The 18,898-nt window shown below is 32.7% G+C and overlaps 1 protein-coding gene across 5 annotated transcripts; it reads right to left on the bottom strand.

The window, feature by feature from the left end:
* Nucleotides 1–1,448: 1,448 nt before the first annotated feature.
* LOC111311625 (uncharacterized) lies at nucleotides 1,449–18,185 on the bottom strand. 5 transcript variants are annotated; one of them, XM_022911175.2, is made up of 14 exons: nucleotides 17,925–18,185; nucleotides 17,542–17,612; nucleotides 17,388–17,442; nucleotides 16,776–17,047; nucleotides 16,615–16,689; nucleotides 16,464–16,522; nucleotides 16,213–16,348; nucleotides 15,890–15,986; nucleotides 15,716–15,782; nucleotides 13,973–14,071; nucleotides 13,422–13,511; nucleotides 9,078–9,232; nucleotides 1,969–2,070; nucleotides 1,449–1,878 (listed from the first exon to the last, which is right to left on the bottom strand). In XM_022911175.2, exons 4-14 carry the CDS (start codon nucleotides 17,026–17,028, stop codon nucleotides 1,755–1,757), a joined length of 1,257 nt encoding a protein of 418 aa, XP_022766910.2. In that variant the 5' UTR covers nucleotides 17,029–17,047; nucleotides 17,388–17,442; nucleotides 17,542–17,612; nucleotides 17,925–18,185; the 3' UTR covers nucleotides 1,449–1,754. The 5 variants fall into 5 exon arrangements, 3 of the variants coding, with proteins under 3 accessions (XP_022766910.2, XP_089622018.1, XP_089622019.1); XR_016345193.1 differs by having other exon boundaries at nucleotides 1,739–1,878; nucleotides 1,969–2,075; nucleotides 17,925–18,183; XM_089765892.1 differs by lacking the exon at nucleotides 9,078–9,232 and having other exon boundaries at nucleotides 1,589–1,878; nucleotides 1,969–2,075; nucleotides 17,925–18,183.
* Nucleotides 18,186–18,898: the final 713 nt, after the last annotated feature.

The raw sequence follows: 18,898 nt of genomic DNA, 5'->3' as shown, positions 1-18,898 counted from the left end.
ACTGGCTAACGTGACATGAATATTTAATAAAATGCTAACGTGTCAAAAATTTCAATCAATACCAAACTAATGCGGTTAACTGACCACATTATTTTAAGATACTAATGCAATTGATGGAATAAGAGTTAAATTATGAAATTGATAATTTCATTTCTTTATATACCAAACTAACAGAAAGAATATAATATAAAAAGTAAATGAATAAAAGTTAAATTATGGAACTGATAATTTCATTTCTTTAAACACCAAACTGACAGAAAAGGTATAATATAGAAAGCAAATGATCATAATTAACTCATGCAATTATGATCATAATTATAACAATATTACATTATAAATTTATCCTTTTGAATGAAAATAAGAGAATTTCCCAACATAGTGCGAATTTGGTTCCTAATAAAATTAATCTCCGATGTCTATTTAATCTTTCAAACAAAATAAAATACAAATTATTAACAAAAGCAAAATTCAAATACTTATTTACAAATTTATAGACTTTAAATACCAAATTAAAATTTTGATTATAAAAGAATAACAAATATTTAATTATACCAAATTGCAAATGCACCAAATTCAAAAATTTTGTATTATTTTCAGATTTTTAAGTTTTTGTGATCTTTTTTAATTTGAAGAATTTAAAAAAAAAAAAAATTCTTCATTTTTGGAATTTATAAAATTTCTTTGAATTTTTATTAAATTTTTTATATTTTTTTATTTTTAAATATTTTAGTTTTATTTTTTTTATATAATTTTGAAAATATTTCAGATTTTTGAAAATATTTTTAAAAAATTTTAAAATTTTTTATGAAAATTTTAAAATTTAAATGTTTATCCCACGTCAATAAGTTAACTAATTATATTAGTGCCAAATACTAATGCAATTGAGAAATAAAAATTAGAATACTAATTTGATAATTTTATTTTTTTAGATATCAAATTAACAAAAAAATATACAATACAAGAAGCAATATGAACATTTAATCCATACAACTAAGATCATAATTATAACAGTATTTACATTATGAATTTACGTTTCTGAATGAAAATAACTGGATTCCACCACATAGCACAGACGTAGTTATTAAATTAATCTCCATTGGCCCTTTAATATTCCAAACAAAATAAAATAAAAATACAAAAGCAAAATTCAAATACTTAATTACAAAATTTTAAACTTTGAATTACCACATTAAAATTTTGATTATAATCAGAATACCAAATATTTAATTATACCAAACTGCAAATGCACCAAATTCAATGCAATTTTACTTGGGTCTAAATAAATTATTTACTCACCCCATCCAAATTTAATCCATAATTTGATGACTAATAATGCGAAAAATGAAGATAGAATAGTCAAGGAATGAAAGGACAAGAAAAGTAATAAAGATAGAAAAAGGAAGATGGTGAAAATATTACATTGATGACGAGGCAGATTGCACAGGGAATAGGCAAAAAAAGAGGCATACATTTATAAGGAAATGGACAGAATAATTCTTCTTCTGCAATCGGTCAATTTACACAGAATATGATTTTGAACAAGGCCTTATTACAGCATATTTATGGGGAAAAAGTTATTGCGAAGGAATAAGAAAAATAAAAAGATGGAAGTCGATGGAACTCTGCTACACAACAATTGGAGAAGTCTAACTACATTTAAAGCTTTATATTTTTGTGCCTGGCAGGCCCTTGTATCTCTTTGATACACAAAAATTATCATTATAAACAGTTATCTTTTATCACGCTCCACCTAATTAAATGCCAATGTGGCTCACCTGCACATTCTCATTCCATGAGGGATCCACCGGAGGTAGATGACATTCATCAGGTTTCAACGCTAAAGCAAAATCTGGTAAAGTTGGAGCTGTCTCCATGATTCTGAATAACGTTACCATTACTTATTTTATCCTCATTTTATTAACCAAAAGAATTGAATGTCAAATTTGGAATTAGAAACCGTACACTTACTTTTCATAAGAGTAGAGGTCACGGTTTATCCGCACCTTGCTAGAAGTGTCTTTTGGAATTTTCTCAGATAGATACTTCATGGTCCCCCAAAGAGGTGGATTTCTGCACTAAAAATCAAGAATCATTAGTGAGTATATTACAAGTAAGTACGATTTGCTGGTAGAGAAAATCTACTAGCGGATAACTTCAAATTACTAGAAGAATATGCTAGTTTGTCAGTATATAGCACAATAGAGATCAGGTCCAAACAGTGCAAGCATGTAAGGAAATCGTGTTGGCAAGATTATTTTACCAATCTAAGAGATCACCTGATCAAAAGAGTGTCTCAAGATTCAACCCAAGATACATCTATAGTCTCTTATAAGAAGCAAAATCAACATACATCTCTAGTCTACCATTATTGGGAATTTACACAAACAACTATTTTTATTTTGTTTGAATGAAAGTGAGCCAACAAATCTTATTATCTGATAACACCATCATGCTGTCAATTTTTCAGATAAAATTTTCAATGTAAACCAAGAATCTCAGTACTTGCAAACCCATTTCAGCAGAATCTCAAAAAGCTTAGGGCAGAATTTCCCTCAAAAAATGCTTAGGGAAAAGATTTGAGACAAGAAATTTAGCTAAAATACATTATGTGCAAGTAAAATCAACATCACACGATACCGGCGTGGTTAAATAAAAACAGAGTTCTCTTATAAGATAAATTTTAGTTGCAAGCATAGATTATTATAAAATGAGACAAGAGATGTCAGTTTTTGCATGTCAATTTTAAACAAGGAAAAAGGAAGAGTATAAGAGTTTGTTACCAAGTTGAATAAGACATCAACTGATTTTCAAAATTTTAAAATAAAACAGCGAATTTGTGTGATAACAATGCCCCTTGTGAAAAAACACTTATTTACAACTAGTTGTAATCTTGTAATTTGTATATTTATATTTGTATCTCTAGAATTAAGTATTTATATCCCTATAATTAAGGATAAAAAATTAGGATAGACAATCCCTCAATTATAGGATCAGTTTTAGGAAGATTTAGTTTCCTAGTTTACCTACTAATTAGTTGTATATAAACCTAAGGTGCTTGTATAATTCTTTATGTGCAGTTTTTCAATATACATTCAGTTTTACTCATAGTTTTCTACACAGTTTTATTTTTTAGTTTTTTCACATGGTATCAGAGCTTCAGGCTCTTCTTAAGAAGAAAATTTTTTTCAACCTTCATTGCTGAATTCTATTTCAGGCCTTCATACCCAAATCTTGTTAAATCTTTCAGTCTTATTTTTTCCCTCTTTGGCCTTCATTGCCTAGAATCATCACTGGTTAAATATTTACTATAAAGACTCGTTTCAATTCTAATAAAGATAACCATACCAGAGATATTAGAATCTGCCACTACTACCTGATTTGAAGAAGTGACAACGGGTAAAACCAGCAGAATACTACAAAAGTCTTGGGAACAAATAGAGTTGGATAGAGAAGAGATTGAGAAACTAAAAAGCCTATTGAAAACTCTCGAAAAACCTACTGGGGTATGTTATTTGGGTAAGGTCTCTAGTTCAGGTAAAGCTTCTGGTTCTCATGGATTAAATGTCTCAGTTAAGCCAATTACAAGTTCTTGAGTCATTGATCCAAGAGCCACAGACCAAATGACACATTCCCTACAGAAGTTTAGTACATATACCCTATGTCCTAGTAATAAGAAAATTGTTGTTGCAGATGAGTCACTTACTACAATGGCAAGATTAGGAGATGTTCAAATTCATCCCTCGTTTGTTCTTAAAAATGTTCTTCATGTTCCTAGATTGTCTACTAATCTTATATCTATACAAAAACTTACCAAAGATATGAATTGCAAAATGACTTTTTATCCCTCTTATTGTGAATTTAGACTAGAGCTCGAGGAAGAATATTGGATTTGCTAAGAAAAATGATGGACTATGATATCTTGAGACATCAAACAACACAAGTAATATCTAGAATAGTTTACCTTTGTCATTTCTTTCTAAAAAATCTCCCAATAAAGACCACATTTGGCTTTATCATTTTTGTCTTGGACATCCTTCCTTTGGAATTTTGAAAAACATGTCTCTTTCTTTGTTCAAAGGATTAAATGCTGAAAATTTTTACTATGATGTTTGTGAACTTGTAAAACATAGACGTGTGTCTTTTCCAATTAGCAATAAAAGTAGTTCTACTCCTTTTACTTGTTTCATAGTGACATAGAGGGTCCCTCTACAATTCCTAATTTTTTTATGCAAGGTGGTTTGTTTCTTTCATAAATGATTGTACTACGGTCTCTTGGATATTTTTACTTAAATCCAAATCAGATGTGAATAGTATTTTTAAGCTTCCAAAACATGATCCAAAATCAATTTGGAGTAAAAACCAAAAGATTTAGGTCTGATAATACAAGAGACTATTTCGACCAAAGTTTATCTACTAATTTCCAAAAAAAGGGGATTATCGATGAGTGATCTTGTGTTAGTATTCCATAGTAGAATAGAGAGGCAAAGAGAAAAAATAGTCACTTACTAGCCACAACCCAAGCTTTACTTTTTCAAGCAAACGTACCCAAATCTTACTGGGGGGAAGCTATTCTCACTGCCACACATATTATAAATAGGTTACCTTCAAGGGTTTTGAGATTTAAAACTCCTATGAAACTACTCTCACAATTCTATCCCATCTTTAATTCCACAAACAACCTCATACCTAGGATATTTGGTTATACATCATTTGTTCATGTTCACAGTCACAATAGGAAGAAGTTGGATCCTAGAGCAATTAAGTGCATTTTTATGGGATATTCATCAACTCAGAAAGGGTATAAGTGCTATCATCCTCCTACTAGAAAATTCTATGTCAAAAGATGTCACTTTTGAATAAGTAAACCATTTTTTACTCAACCTTATCTTCAAGGAGAGACTTCATTCATGGAAGATAAGGATAAAGACTTCTTTTTTCTTAATTTGTCCTCCTCTTCAACATTTTCACTCATTAATTCTTCTGAATCGAAACCTATTTCTTCTAAGTCAAAGTCAAACTCTGAATTTGAGTTTGAACCCATTCCAAACACAAAAGATGTGACAAAGGATAATATTGTTCTTGATTCTATGAAGGAATTACAAGTGTACTCAAGAAGGAAAGTTCTAGATCCTAAACTAGTGCAAGTTCAAAAACCTGATCCTAACTCTAGAAATGAGGTAACAATAGTTTTTCACTTTGTTTCTCAGAATGAGCATAAATCTCCTAAAACTATAACTAGTGATTATGATCTGCCTATTGCTATTAAGAAAAGAACCAAAGAATGTACTAAGTATCCACTATAACCAATCTCTAATTGTGTCATTTGAAAAATTCTCACCATCCCACAAAAATTTTCTTGTGAACCTAAACACTATTTTTGTTCCAACTACATTATCCAAGGCATTATCTAGTGAGAAATGGAGGCAAGCCATGAAAATAGAAATGGAGGTCTCTAAGAAAAATAAGACATAAGATCCGGTAAAGTTGCTTAAAGAAAAAAATCCAGTTGGGTGTAAATGAATTTTCACTATAAAATACAAAGCGAATGGTACTGTTGAAAGGTATAAAGCCAGGTTGGTGGTTAAGGGCTACACTCAAACTTAGGGAGTGGATTATCAGGAAACTTTTGCTCTAGTTGCCAAGATGAATACAATTAAGATTTTGTTATCATTGGCTGCAAATTACAATTGACATCTTCAACAATTTGATGTAAAGAATTCTTTTCTACATGGTGATTTGGAAGAAGAAATATATATGAAGGTCCCACCGAAATTTGGAGGTCATCTAGAAGCAAATAAAGTATGCAAGCTGAAAAAGGCTTTATACGGCCTTAAATAGTTTCCTAGTGCTTGGTTCGGGAGATTTGCCAAAATGATGCTAGCAATGGAATATAAGCAGAGTCAAGAAGATCACACATTGTTTATCAAGCACTCTGATTCAAGGAAAGTCACAGTTCTATTAGTGCTTATTAATGATATAATTGTAACTGGAGATGATGAAAAAGAGAATCTCTAAAACAGTGTTTCGCTAGAGAATTTGAGATAAAAGAGCTAGGGAGATTGAAGTACTTCCTAGGAATTGAAGTAGCTCACTCACGGAATGGTATTTTCATCTTACAACAGAAATATGTGATGGATCTTCTGAAGGAAACTAGGAAGCTCACATGTAAACCTACAAATACCCCTATAGATCCTAATCATAAACTTGGGGAAGCTAATGAAGATACTGTTGTAGATAAAGAGATGTACCAAAGATTAGTTGGAAGACTCATTTATCTCTCACCTGATATAACATCTATTGTGAGTGTGATAATTCAATTTATGCATAGTCCTAAAGAAGTGCACCTACAAGCTGTCTATCGTGTATTGCACTATTTTTGAAGGCCAATCTTGAGAGAGCTATCTTATTCAAAAGAAATTCGGGGCTGGTTCTAGAGGTATATACATATGCTGATGATGCAGGTTTAGTAACTTATAGAAGATCCACCTCAAGCTACTGCACTTTCCTATGTGGTAATCTTATGACTTGGAGGAGTAAAAAACAGAATTTGATGACAAGATCAAATGCTGAAGCAGAGTTCAAAGCAATGACCCAAGGAATTTGTGAACTAATATAGTTAAAGATTATCCTAGAAGACTTGAAGATCAAGTGGGATGGACTAATGAGACTCTACTATGATAATAAGCCTGCAATAAGCATTGCACACAATCATGTGTAACATGAAAAAACAAAACACGTTGAAATGGACCGGTATTTCATAAAGAAAAAACTAGACAGTGGGTTGATTTATACACCGTATGTATCAACCAAGGGTCAACTTGCAGATGTATTGACTAAAGGTCTCAGCAGTGCAACATTTCAAGAAATTATTTCCAAGCTAGGAATGGAAAACACCTACGCACCAGCTTGAGGGCGAGTGTGAGAAAACACTTATTTACAACTGGTTGTAATCTTGTATCTGTATATTTATATTTATATCTTTAGAATTAAGTATTTATATCCCTAGAATTAAGGAAAAAAAATTAGGATAGACAATCCCTCAATTATATGATCAGTTTTAAGAAGAATTAGTTTCCTAGTTTACCCACTAGTTTGTTGTATATAAACCTAAGATGTTTGTATAATTTTTATGAGCAGTTTTTCAATATATATTCAGTTTTACTCTTAGTTTTCCACACACCTAATGGCATCACATATTAGTGTTAAGTCATAATCTAGTAAGAATATTGAACAAATGTTTAAGCATTTTTTTATGAAATTATTTCTTTTATAATAATAAGACATCAATGTGCACCAAAGATTTTAGTTTGTGCTACCAATCTTAGGCATCATAAGGATTACAAAGACCAAGAGTTTGACTCATAGCTTCATAGCATGGTAGGCACCTTCCTTGGTATCTAGAGGATCATTCTAAAGCGCACAACTCACTAAAGGTTGATCCACAACTTTTTGAGGGAAAATGGACTCTAGTTAATTCAAAGATCAGCTAGAAAAATTCAAGGACTTGTTTGAGTGGTGTGCTTGACTGACCAAAACAAACAAGTTAGTTCACCAAGTATTTACCTTCAACAAGCCAATAATGTAACCAGTTAGTTATATGGGGTAATTTATGAGCACATGCATCGGTGTAGTTGAGAAGGATCCTTTTCATAAAGCTAGGACGTTTATTCATGGAATAAAAAGGAAACCAAGAAGGATGTACAACTCTCTGTTATTTAGAAGAAGCTATAAAAGTGCACTCATTGCTGAGAACTAGGGAATTTTTCCAACATGTCACTTCTTTACAGTTTGATAGTCATGTTCAATCCAAGGGCATCTTATTGTTAAGACTTAGGAATAGTACTGCTAAGAAAGGCATCTTACCATTAGAACTTAAGAATGGGAGAAATGCTAAGAATTAGGAATTTTGTCTTTTAATACCAACAGTCCTAGAGCCTATTTGGCCAGAGCACAGTGGAAAGAAAAAGTATTCTTGGAGTAGAGATCTCAACAAAGTGCTATCAAAATGAATTTATTTGAAATAACAATGAGAATATTTTTTCTATTTAAAATTTTATTAAATTTTCCTATAAGCTTTTCGTTAAATAGCTTTTTTCAAAAGCACCAATGTAGCTCCCAAAAGCTCATAAATGTTTTAGCAAAACCCTGTTTGACCTGGGTTCTGCCTCTGGAGTAGAGAAAGCTGGGTAAAACAGCAGCTACTGATCCTAATGGATTTAGTGGTTCTTCAATTAAGTGTTTTCCATGCAATACTCAAGGTTACATGGCTTCACAGGGTCCAGAATGAGCTTAATTTCTGAAGTAGAGAAGGAAATTTCCATATAGTGAAAACTTTGAATATCCCAAGGATGATTACCTTGGAAAGGAAAATACCAACAAAGTGACAACCATATTTAGGCCAATGGATGATTTGATATCAAAGAAGGACTAGAGGATGATGTTGGATATAAGAATGAGGAAACAGAAAGTGCACCTAAAAGAGTGAGTAAAGACATTGAACTTATTGAGTGCACAAGTGCATTCCCTTTTCAGAGTTCTATAGGGAGAAATGAACTGGTACTAGTGATTTGAAAATTGGATATTAATTAGCTAGTTGTCTACCAATTACTATGTGATACTAATTAGCTAGTTGTCTACCAATTACCAAGTAGGCCATAAATACTTGTGTTACACCCCCCCCCCCCCCCCACCTTGGCAGGCCTTTTCTGTTTCTTCCAGCACTATGAACATAAGGTAACAATTATACAACCTGATATGGCACTATGATTAAGTCCTTGTGGCAATTGTGGAAGCAGTTTTATCATTAAGTTGTGACGATGAGATTGTAGGACCTAGGATGGCCAGGGATAAGCATCAAATTTTTGCCCCCACAGATACAAAGATAGGGTTATAGCCCCCTTGCCACCTTCCTATCTGTTCCTGTTCCTACAAGGCTAAAATTAGCTTGGTTCCATAGCCTAAGAACACAGATAGATTCCTCAAAAAAGAAAAAAATGCTTAGAGAATAAATATCAATTACAACAAAAGACCAATTAGACATCTGAATTTAAATCCCAAAACAATCCAATATAAATTACCTAGACAAAGGATGAGCTGCATTAAACACCTCACAAGCCTTCTTACTTTCTTTGAAATATTCATCAGCAGCTTGCAAAGCAGCTACAGCCATACCATGGGATTTCTCTGTGTTTCCCTCATCAAGGATTAAACCATGATAATAATATGCTGCAGCCTGCATTTGTATAAATAAATAAATTAATTAAATTAAATTACTACCATTAGCCAAGAAATGCAGCCTCAAGATAGTCATCTCTGTATTTGTACAAATAAATAAATTAAATTATTACCATTAGCCAAGAAATGCAACCTCAAGATAGTCATCTCTACAAGCACCATATGTCAGTAGTAAAAGAAACTGTTGTAAATATAGTAAGTAAATATTTACTTAATTATGGTGGCCAAAAAATATATATTTATTTAATTATAGGGCTGACTTTAGATAGCTTGATTTTAGGACTTAAATTGATTTGATTCTCTAGCTTCAGTATATATATTTACCTAATGTACTTCTTGAGATATGGAATAGAAAAGACATTTTGTTCTTCTTCTATATAAAAGAAACCATGTTGGGTGCATCAGTACAGTCTAACAAGTCAATTTTGCCAAGCAAGGTCGGTCAGACCTACAAAAGTTTCAGTAAACAAAATAGAAAAGTAACATCATAAAAGAAATTTGATCCGAGAAAGATCACATTTCAACTAATCCTAATAGCTAAAAAATAAGCTGTGGAGATTAAAGTTGGTCAGCAAACAGACTACACGCCCAAACAGTAACAATCCCTTGTATAGGAAAAGCTACCATATACACTTGACGGTAATAATTACTGCAATATCCTACAGATATAGGCACCATCTCTAACATTGTTCTACTCACTAAAAGTACAAAGCTAATAGTTATTTATATGTTTGCCCGGACTCAAGTTTAGCATAGATATGCATCCAAATGTCTGACATGAAATTGCACACAATTGAAGACATCACTATACAGCTATGCAAGGTCTGACAAGAGAGTAAGGGTGCAGAAATTCATCATCCCTATTAGAGTGTTAAGATTTTTAATATTACCATATCGGTTGTCTAATGATTTATATTGTCTAATGATTTATAAAAAGTTAAACATGATATCAACTTTTGGGTACCACCCTGCCAGCAGAATACGATAAAGGAAAATGAGTTCCAAATATCCATTTTTCCATGCTCATTTAAATTTGGCTCAAACTATGCAAAACCAAATGGCATTGGATGGTTTTTTCGCTCTCTTCACATTTATTGATTTTTTTTGTTTTTGTGAAGGAATTGCATTAGTAAGTGAACCTGACCAAAAAAATAAATAAATTGGTGCCATTGAGAATGTGAGGAGTGGAGTCAATATGAAACTGAATTTAAACACTACTGGTATTATTGCAGCCCAAATGACGTTTTTGGTCCTATTTATTCTTCATTTCAGAATATTTCCCTATTCCTCTCTTCTCATTTCCGGTCACTTAATTCTGTCCAAATCTGTCCATCACAGTTTTCCCACAATAATGCCCCATTCTCTCTTTATGCAGCATGCTTCTTAGAATTTCCTCAATTGATTATACCTTGTTTTAGTTTGTTTTGGGGTATGAAGATTTTACCATAGTTGAAGCAAAATAGTAAGGAAAGAGAAAAAAATCTGGTTAGAGTAGCAAGTAGGCACACTATGTGTCATTATCACTGAGCAGATTTTGGAGAGTTTGGACACAAATTCCAAACACAAGCCAATGTCAAGCCACATTGACACAGGAACACCAAAAATGTGAGTCTAAGCAACATCGAGTTATTCAATCCAAATTCAACCAATACAAATGCCGCACCAATCACTATGTTTCAATTAATTCACAAACTGTCCTCAATAGCCATCTATAGATTTTCCTTGTTGCATGGCAGAAAGTTCAACAAGTTTCATCACTTCCTTAATCAAGGTTGCTTGTCAGCAACCAAACTGATTTAGCAAAAGTACATTAATATCTATCATGTTGAGGGCCTTGTCTAATTTGCTGGCTAATCTCTTTCTTAAGTAGAAGAAGAATATAGCTCACACTGCTAGAAAATCTAGCAAATATCCCTTTGATTGATATTTGCTACATTCACCAAATATTGTTAGTATTTCATCAAAAAAGGTACCATAAACTGATATTTAAATTCAAGAATGCACTTAGAGAATATTTACATAACCATGCTTTTGTCCTCATGACTAATAGAGAAATGAAAAAAGGATGATATGGATAATTCTATATTTTTACAGAATTACCATAGCTTTTCATAGGCTTTTATCGTGAAATTTTGCTTGTTTCTTAGGAAAATGAGGAAAAATTACTCCTAATTGTTAAAATGTTCCTTGTGTAGGTAATTCTATGAATTTTGAGGAAAAAGAATAGTTTGAGGAAGAACTAGAAGTATTTTAGTGCAATTTCCCTTGATTAGCTGAACCTAGTGTACAAAAGAAATTATTGCTATATGCAAGATTTCCTTAGCTTAATTATAGTTGCTTTCATTTACAATAGTGCTTAATTAGACTTATTTCAAGTTACATTAATTATGGATACTTTCTTCCAGTAGCTAATTAGAATTGTTTGAGCTTTGCAGTAAAAATGCAAAGAAGCTTTAGGAGGAAGGTGCAATAGAGAGTGGTTTCAAGGCTTAAGAAGAGCTGATTTGAAGCTTGAATTTTGTTGAATTTTAATTGGCTTAGTTGGCATTTAGATGACATCTCATTGCTGAATTTCAACCTCAAAGATCACTACAAAGGGGCCCCGAAAATAAAGAGGTGAAGGAGATGTGAGCTGGCTGAACATATAGGCAATGCATAGGAGCACTTTGGTGGTTCAAGTGTGAACACAAGGGAAGGCCAATGGTTGCTTGCTGACTTGGCATTTTAGAGGCTTCTTATTGGTGCAACTTAAGTGACTTGGAGCTTGGTGAACTCAAAGACGAGAGGACTTGAAGAGAGGAGAGGAAAAGAGTGCAACTAGAAGACATTCTAGAAGAATTTAAATGAGTTGGAAATATCTTCCCACTTGGCATCCTAGTTGGTAATTTGGAGTGCTCGTTGGTCTTAGATCTAGACTTGTCTATAAATAGGAGAGAGGGGTGGCAAAAAGAGGGAGCTCAAAACTTTCTCTCTAGGCAGCTTTCTCCTCTTTTCTTTTGGAGGCTGTTTGGGAAATTTTCTCTTTAATTTTCTTGCAAATTTACTTTCAAGCACTTTAATTTTCATGCACATTTACAGTTCTTTAATGCAATTTACAAATTCCTTTACTTTCTCACAAATTTTCTTTCATTTTCCTTTAATTTCCCAAAGTTGTTTGGTTACTGTTTTCTCTGCACGTGTTTCGGTTTTCACTCTAGATCACTAGGTTTTAGTCATGTTTTTTCTCTAAATTTTTACTGAATATTCTACATTCATAGCACTACAGATCTGGAAAATTTTCAGCTTTGAGTTCGTTCTAGTTTTTTTTTTTTTCTAAAATTCCTCAAAGTTTCAGTTCAGTTGCTGGCAGAAGAGGAGGCAGCAGTGGTGACAGCACTTGTGGTGGCCTTTTCCCCTAGCTAGGCGGCTGGTCCACTCTTGCTCTCTTTACTCAATTGTTAACATGTGTTTAGGTGTAGATTTATGATTCCATGCAATTTAATTCATGTTTTTAGTGGCTGTTTGGTTCATTTACATGTTGATTGCTCTGTATTCTCTGTATTTGAGCTTGACTTTGATTTGAGTTAATTGAGCTTTTTTTTTTTTTATTGATTCTTTTTGCTGATTTTAAACTTCACTTGCTAATTGAGTTGCCTTAAGTTCAGTTTCAGTTCATTCTTTAAATTGAGCTCCAGATCTAGGATTTAAGATTCAGTGAATTTAAATTATATTCATGCTTTCATTCTCGGATTGTAAGTTTTTTGCATTTCCTTTATTTCTTTCATGTTAAAATGTTTACAAGTTAGATTTTGCAATTAAATTTATAGTTCTTATGTTTGGTCATTTCACTTTTGTGCAAGTTTTCATTTGGTCTTCATAATTCCAACTTTACTTCTTGCTGTGTTGTTTCAATTCATGTTGTTACTTGTTTTCCTTAGTATAGGAGTAGTGTAATTGATAACCCTTGGTTCAATTGATTAAATGTAGTTGTAGTATATTGATCCTTGGTACTTAGACTAGGCTGCCCCAATATTCAGTATTTAAGGGACGATACTTGACTTATCACTTTTATTCCTTGAATGGCCTGTGCACCTACAGTACCAATTAAGTTTTTGATAATAATGATTCAAGCAAAAACATTTAAGCACATATCAAGAAAAATTATCAAAAATTTTGGAAAATATTTGAACAAATTTTCCTATACTTACCTTAGCTTCAATATATTTCCACTTTATAAAAAGTCGATGCTTTTCACCCCATCCATTTGATAATGGTAGATTCATAATGTTATCTTGAGCCTATAAAGAAAAGGCAATAAATATAAATATAAATATATGTTTGAAGATCAGTAACTACACTTTTATTCAACAAATAGATGATATAGTGAGACAAGATGAATGATTCATAAAAGGCTTAGTGAAGAAAGAAGACAAACCATGATTTCTATAGCAAAATAAGTAAATTTTCAAAAACTTTTTTATTAAACTATGATAAAAATAAAGGTCATAATAGATTCTCATTAAGTGCCAAAAATTGTGACCTAGGTGAAAAATTATCAGGACATCATTAGTCTCATTCAAACTACATAGTATCACCAATAAAACACAAGGCCTACACAAAACTGAACAATTATATATGCAAATCAAATACAAAAGAAAATTTGACGAAAAATTAGAAGTATAACAGAACTGAAAACTTTAAAGGATGTACATGGCTGGTCAGAGCTCAAAATATGATAAAACAAAAGGTGCACTCATACCTGCTGCCAGTATTTCACCATCTCACATCCAAGCCTTCGCTTCACAGCTAGCGTAGCCTTGGTACTATCAATTGCCATTCCAAGCTGGATATCAACACCCTACACCAGACAAAAATAACCCTTAACCATGAAGAGATAAAAAATGCCAACACAGTTTTTGTTCAAAATTGTTCTTAGACACGCGCACCCACACATCAAAATGAAAGAAAGTGCAAATGAACAACACTCAATCACTCCACTAATGTGTTCTTTAAGAAATGAAAGACTATCACTCCATCTCATTACACCGCATAAAAGTTTTTTAATGTACCAAGAGCATGAAAAGAAACACAAATGAGTATACAAGAATGGTCCTTTTAGCAAACAAGTACTAATTCCTGTCTTAATGTATTAATTCCATGGCATTTTAGCAAACAAGTCATGTTTCCAAAAGAATGGTCCTTCTATCCTTGTTTTATACAATAAAGTCATTCACAGCAATAACAAACAACAAAGTAAGCCTTTTCTCACCATGTATGGATCATATTGAACCATTATACTTATACAAAATTATATCCTCAAAAGGCTCAACTAAAGAAAGATCCTTTTTCCTTAGTTTATATCCATGTTCTGTTAGAACTTCCTCTGTATTTCTTAATACAAGTATCCTCTGTTAATCACATCTTCCCAATAGGCATTTGTAAGTCTCCTCTTATTCACTAATTCGAATTCTTAATTTTCCCTGTATGGCCATCCATCTAGGGTACCCTACCCATCTCAGTCACACTCCTAAATAATATATCATATCACACTGTTGTGGATGCAGAAACATATCCTCAATGTTATTCTTAAACAGGAGCTTTTGGTGCTCAACATGATATTGACAACTGAGAGCCCAATTTTTTGGACAGAATATATTATATCCCATGTTATTCATGTTCAGTACACCTAAACTAGATTGTTTTACATAGTCCACATTATTCAAGGTGCAGAAGAAGAAGAAAACAAAAGGAAGAAGCTCAACTTTAAGGACTTTATGCATACATGTGGCATAAAGGATACAAGCATAATATGTTATGCACATAGACTAATTCTTGGAAAAATAGGATACAGTCCAATATACTGTTTCCTTTTCTTTTCTTCTTTCTTTTTGTGCTAGTGTTTGTTGTGAGTGTCTATACTATCTCAATTCTATAAGATCTTGTTTATTACAAGTTAAGTCATTAAAGAAAAAAACTGTGTAAAAAGTGGAAAAAGGTTTTTACAAGGTTCAGCATGTTTCTGACAATCCAAAAGTTTTTTAACATTGGAAGTGCCAGAAAGGTTGAAATTTTTGCTTTTAAATTGGATATGCAAATTAAGTATCAGAAATGTATTTGGAAGCACTAGATGACTGTACTGTATCCAACATGGATATAATGCAGGATAGAGCTGCCATCTAACAAGCTACACTATTTATGCTTCTAGAAAATACTAGTATCTTTAGCATTTAAGGGCAATTCACACAACTAAACAGCTGTCATCAAATGAAAAAGAATATCAGATGTGTGCAGCAATACAAATCCAGCAACATTCAGACATGTCACTCCAATGTTTACAAGAATATGAGAATGATAGAATAGTTTATTGATTGCCAAAATGCATTGATATTCATTAAAAGAACAAATCCACCAAATGAGATACCAGAAAGTCCGCATTTATAAACTTGATTCACAAGCAACCTAATAGATCATACCTATATCTATTCAGATATGAAGTTAGTACCTGCCCTAATGCTTGCAAACAAAGTGCTCGAAGAACTCCTTCTGCTAGGTCTACTGGTAAATTTCTCCTACCATCAAAGTTGAGATCAATAGATTACTACTAAATTTGGAAAGCAAGAAAGTGATTGTGAAGATATCAACAAAAGTTGACTGCAAGTATTTCATCTTTATACACCTGAGTTCAGGTGGCAACTGAGGGAGAACATGCCTGACAGCATAATCCAAGTATCCAGCTGCCTTCAAGAAAATATCAATAGAAGCTCGTCTGCTTTCTGTTTATTGAGAAAAAATGGCATTCATTAGGCCCATGGAAATAAAGCTTAAAGCAAAGGTAAGAATGGAAATCTAAAATGTGTAGAAAGGATCAATAGATTTGGCAGTACTCAGTCCTTTAAACTTTAAAAACAAAAGCAGAGAGGGAAAGAAAGAGTACAAAGCAATATCAGCCAGAGAGAATAATCAGCATTGGAATTTTCTATTTTCTTCATAACTACCCACCTTCTGATACTTTTGGCTGATAACCATCAGCAGAAGTCCTTGGAAGAAGCAATAAGTTGGCTTGTGATAATGATAACATCGCCATCAAATGCAATATTGACAACACTTCATACCAAGCATTAAACATGGCTGTTTCCTGCCAAAAAATTGATTCACATCAATCTGTATTCCTCAAAGAGTAGAGGGACCAATTAAAACACCAAAACCAAATAAAAGGCAGGTTGAAAATAATAGCCTAAACCCAGTCAGACCTCAGCATCATCCTCCTGATTTATCCAAATAAACTGTACTTTGTATTGTAGCTGGCTCCCTGAATGATAACAATGAACCATAGTGTTAGACTTTGCCTTATACAGCATACTAAACACTTTAAGGAGTGTGACACTTAATAACATGTTTCACCATCTGTAACTAATCCCAAAAGCATAGGCAAGTAGTCTTCAAGAGCCTGATGAAGATCTGCCAATGTTGAACCTCCTGTAGACAGTATTTTCGACTGAAATATCAGTAAAAATGCTTAAGACAATCCATTTAGAAGGAAACCAGGTTTGCCTGCAACAAACCATGCTGTGTAGCAGTTTTCCTCCTTGTTCTTGTAATTGTAGGTGCTTCTTGGCCAGCTATAACAACTATACGAGTTCTCAAGGCAGTAAGGCGTTCCACTAACGTCTTTGACAAGTGACCACTGAGTGATTGAAAGAAATCAATAGGCTTGGGAATTCGTAAACCTGGTACATACACAGAAACTTCTCCAATATTTCCTGGCCTCCTCCTATTTCCCCCAGAATCCATCGGTGTTGAAACCAGACATCCCATATCTTGAGAGTTACAATAGCTGCCAATCCAGGAAGAATGAAGTCAAATTCCCCGATAAAATCAACTTATTTCCAGCATGAAAGACAGGAGTCCTAAAGTGTGTAGCCAATATAATGAGATAGACTATAAAAGGGAAGGGCAAAGTGGAAGGAACACAGACATGTCTTGCAAAAGAAGCATATGAGAGTATGCAATATGCAAGGCATAGAGAAAAAACTAATTAAATGTCCAACCAACAAAGCAGAACTAGTAGGTAACTCACGAGCCCCATCAAAGGACTCCAACTACAACTCTCCAAAAGATTTTTTACTTTTTTAATAGAAAGCAAAAGAAGAGAAAAGAGTGATGGATTTACTCACCTTGTTGTCCCTTATCAGAAGAAGGTTAAGGAATAGGTCAAAACTCTACAAGTTTCTGCATTCAAAAGTAAAAATAAAGGAGGAGGAATAAGTAAACAGACCAAATAAGTAAATTGATAAATAAAAGCAAGTGCATCACGAGAAAGGCATGAACCTTTTCATATTGCAATGAAAAAGAGTGCTTAAATAGTTGGACTTTCCATTCTAAGACAATTTTAGATGGTTCTGCATTCAAAATTCAAAAGAATAATGTGAAAGCGAAGAATTATGAATTGAATTCACAAGCAGCTTTAATAATAACAACAATAACAAGAGACCATTTAATTTTATTCGAATTGCGAGTCAAGAAAGCATCTCTGAAATTTTGACTCGAAGCATAATGAAAATCGTAATGTTTAGTAAAGCAGAAACCAGAAGATCAATCATCAAAGTGAAAATGGAAAAAAGAAAGAGACAAAAGCATTCCAACTTTTTGCTTCCGCGATCGAAAGCAGACAGTTGATCAAAGCTGTGTAAAATCAAAAAAGAACATCTCACCATGCGTCTGAGTAAAGAGTCAAACTCCAAAATCCAAAACCCTAGCAGCAGCGTTAGCGGGCAAGGCAATTGCTTTTGCTTTTGAGGAGGAAACTTGAAGCGATTGAAAGGAAACGTCTGAGAATTTCCAAGTTTCTGATGGGAACTGAAGAGAGAGAAGGGCGGCGCTTGGAATTAGAATTAGGATAAGTCGCTTTGGTGCCAAAGTTTCATGGTGGCATGAGTTAAAAGGCACCCGTAACTGTAATGCGTTGCAGTTACAAGAAAAATAAAATTGTTAAGTACAAAAATTTTAAGGTTGATTGATTTGAGAAAATATTTTTTTATTATTTAAAAATTAATTTTAAGGAATGTATTCGTTGAATCAAAATAAAAGTTACTTTCTAAAAATGCAAAATATTAAAATATGTTTGATATTAGTGTATAATTTTTTTTTTGTTTCACATGTCTTTCCTCTCTCTAAAACCTCTTTTTGTACGCTTTATTTTCTCAATCGACAATTATCTTAAATCTAGGCTCTAACTTTTGATCGTTGCCTTTGCTACTGCTTGTTCGCATTAGAGTTCTTTTAAAATTCACTTGTTTACTTTTTTTAGTTTAGATTTTTTTTCAAAATCTTTAAATAGTCTTACATTTAAATTCAAACTTGCATTTTTTTCACCTAAAAACTCTAATTTTTCCACTACAAAGTTTAAACCAGAATTAAAACATTTTCTTTAACTATTTCCATTCTTTTTATACCTTAAAAACTTTTTAAAAAATCATTTCTTTTTTTTTTATTGTGGTAAGGGAAGGTAAAGCAAAGCAAGTGGAAAAAACTTTCCTTTGCTGGTGTGTCACATAAATTAAAGAAAAAAAATGGTAGGATACGTAGCCTCCTTTAATACTGTTAAAATTTTTCATAAGTAAACTATTATTAATTGATTATTTTAATTTGACAAAATCGACTGATGAATTTAATTTTAATACGAGAT

The sequence above is a fragment of the Durio zibethinus genome, chromosome 9, assembly GCF_047325235.1.
Source record: "Durio zibethinus cultivar Kanyao isolate XHJ-2024 chromosome 9, ASM4732523v1, whole genome shotgun sequence".
Lineage (NCBI taxonomy): Eukaryota > Viridiplantae > Streptophyta > Magnoliopsida > Malvales > Malvaceae > Durio > Durio zibethinus.
Note: the sequence above shows the minus strand (reverse complement) of the source record. Positions and strands in the feature narration are given on the sequence as shown.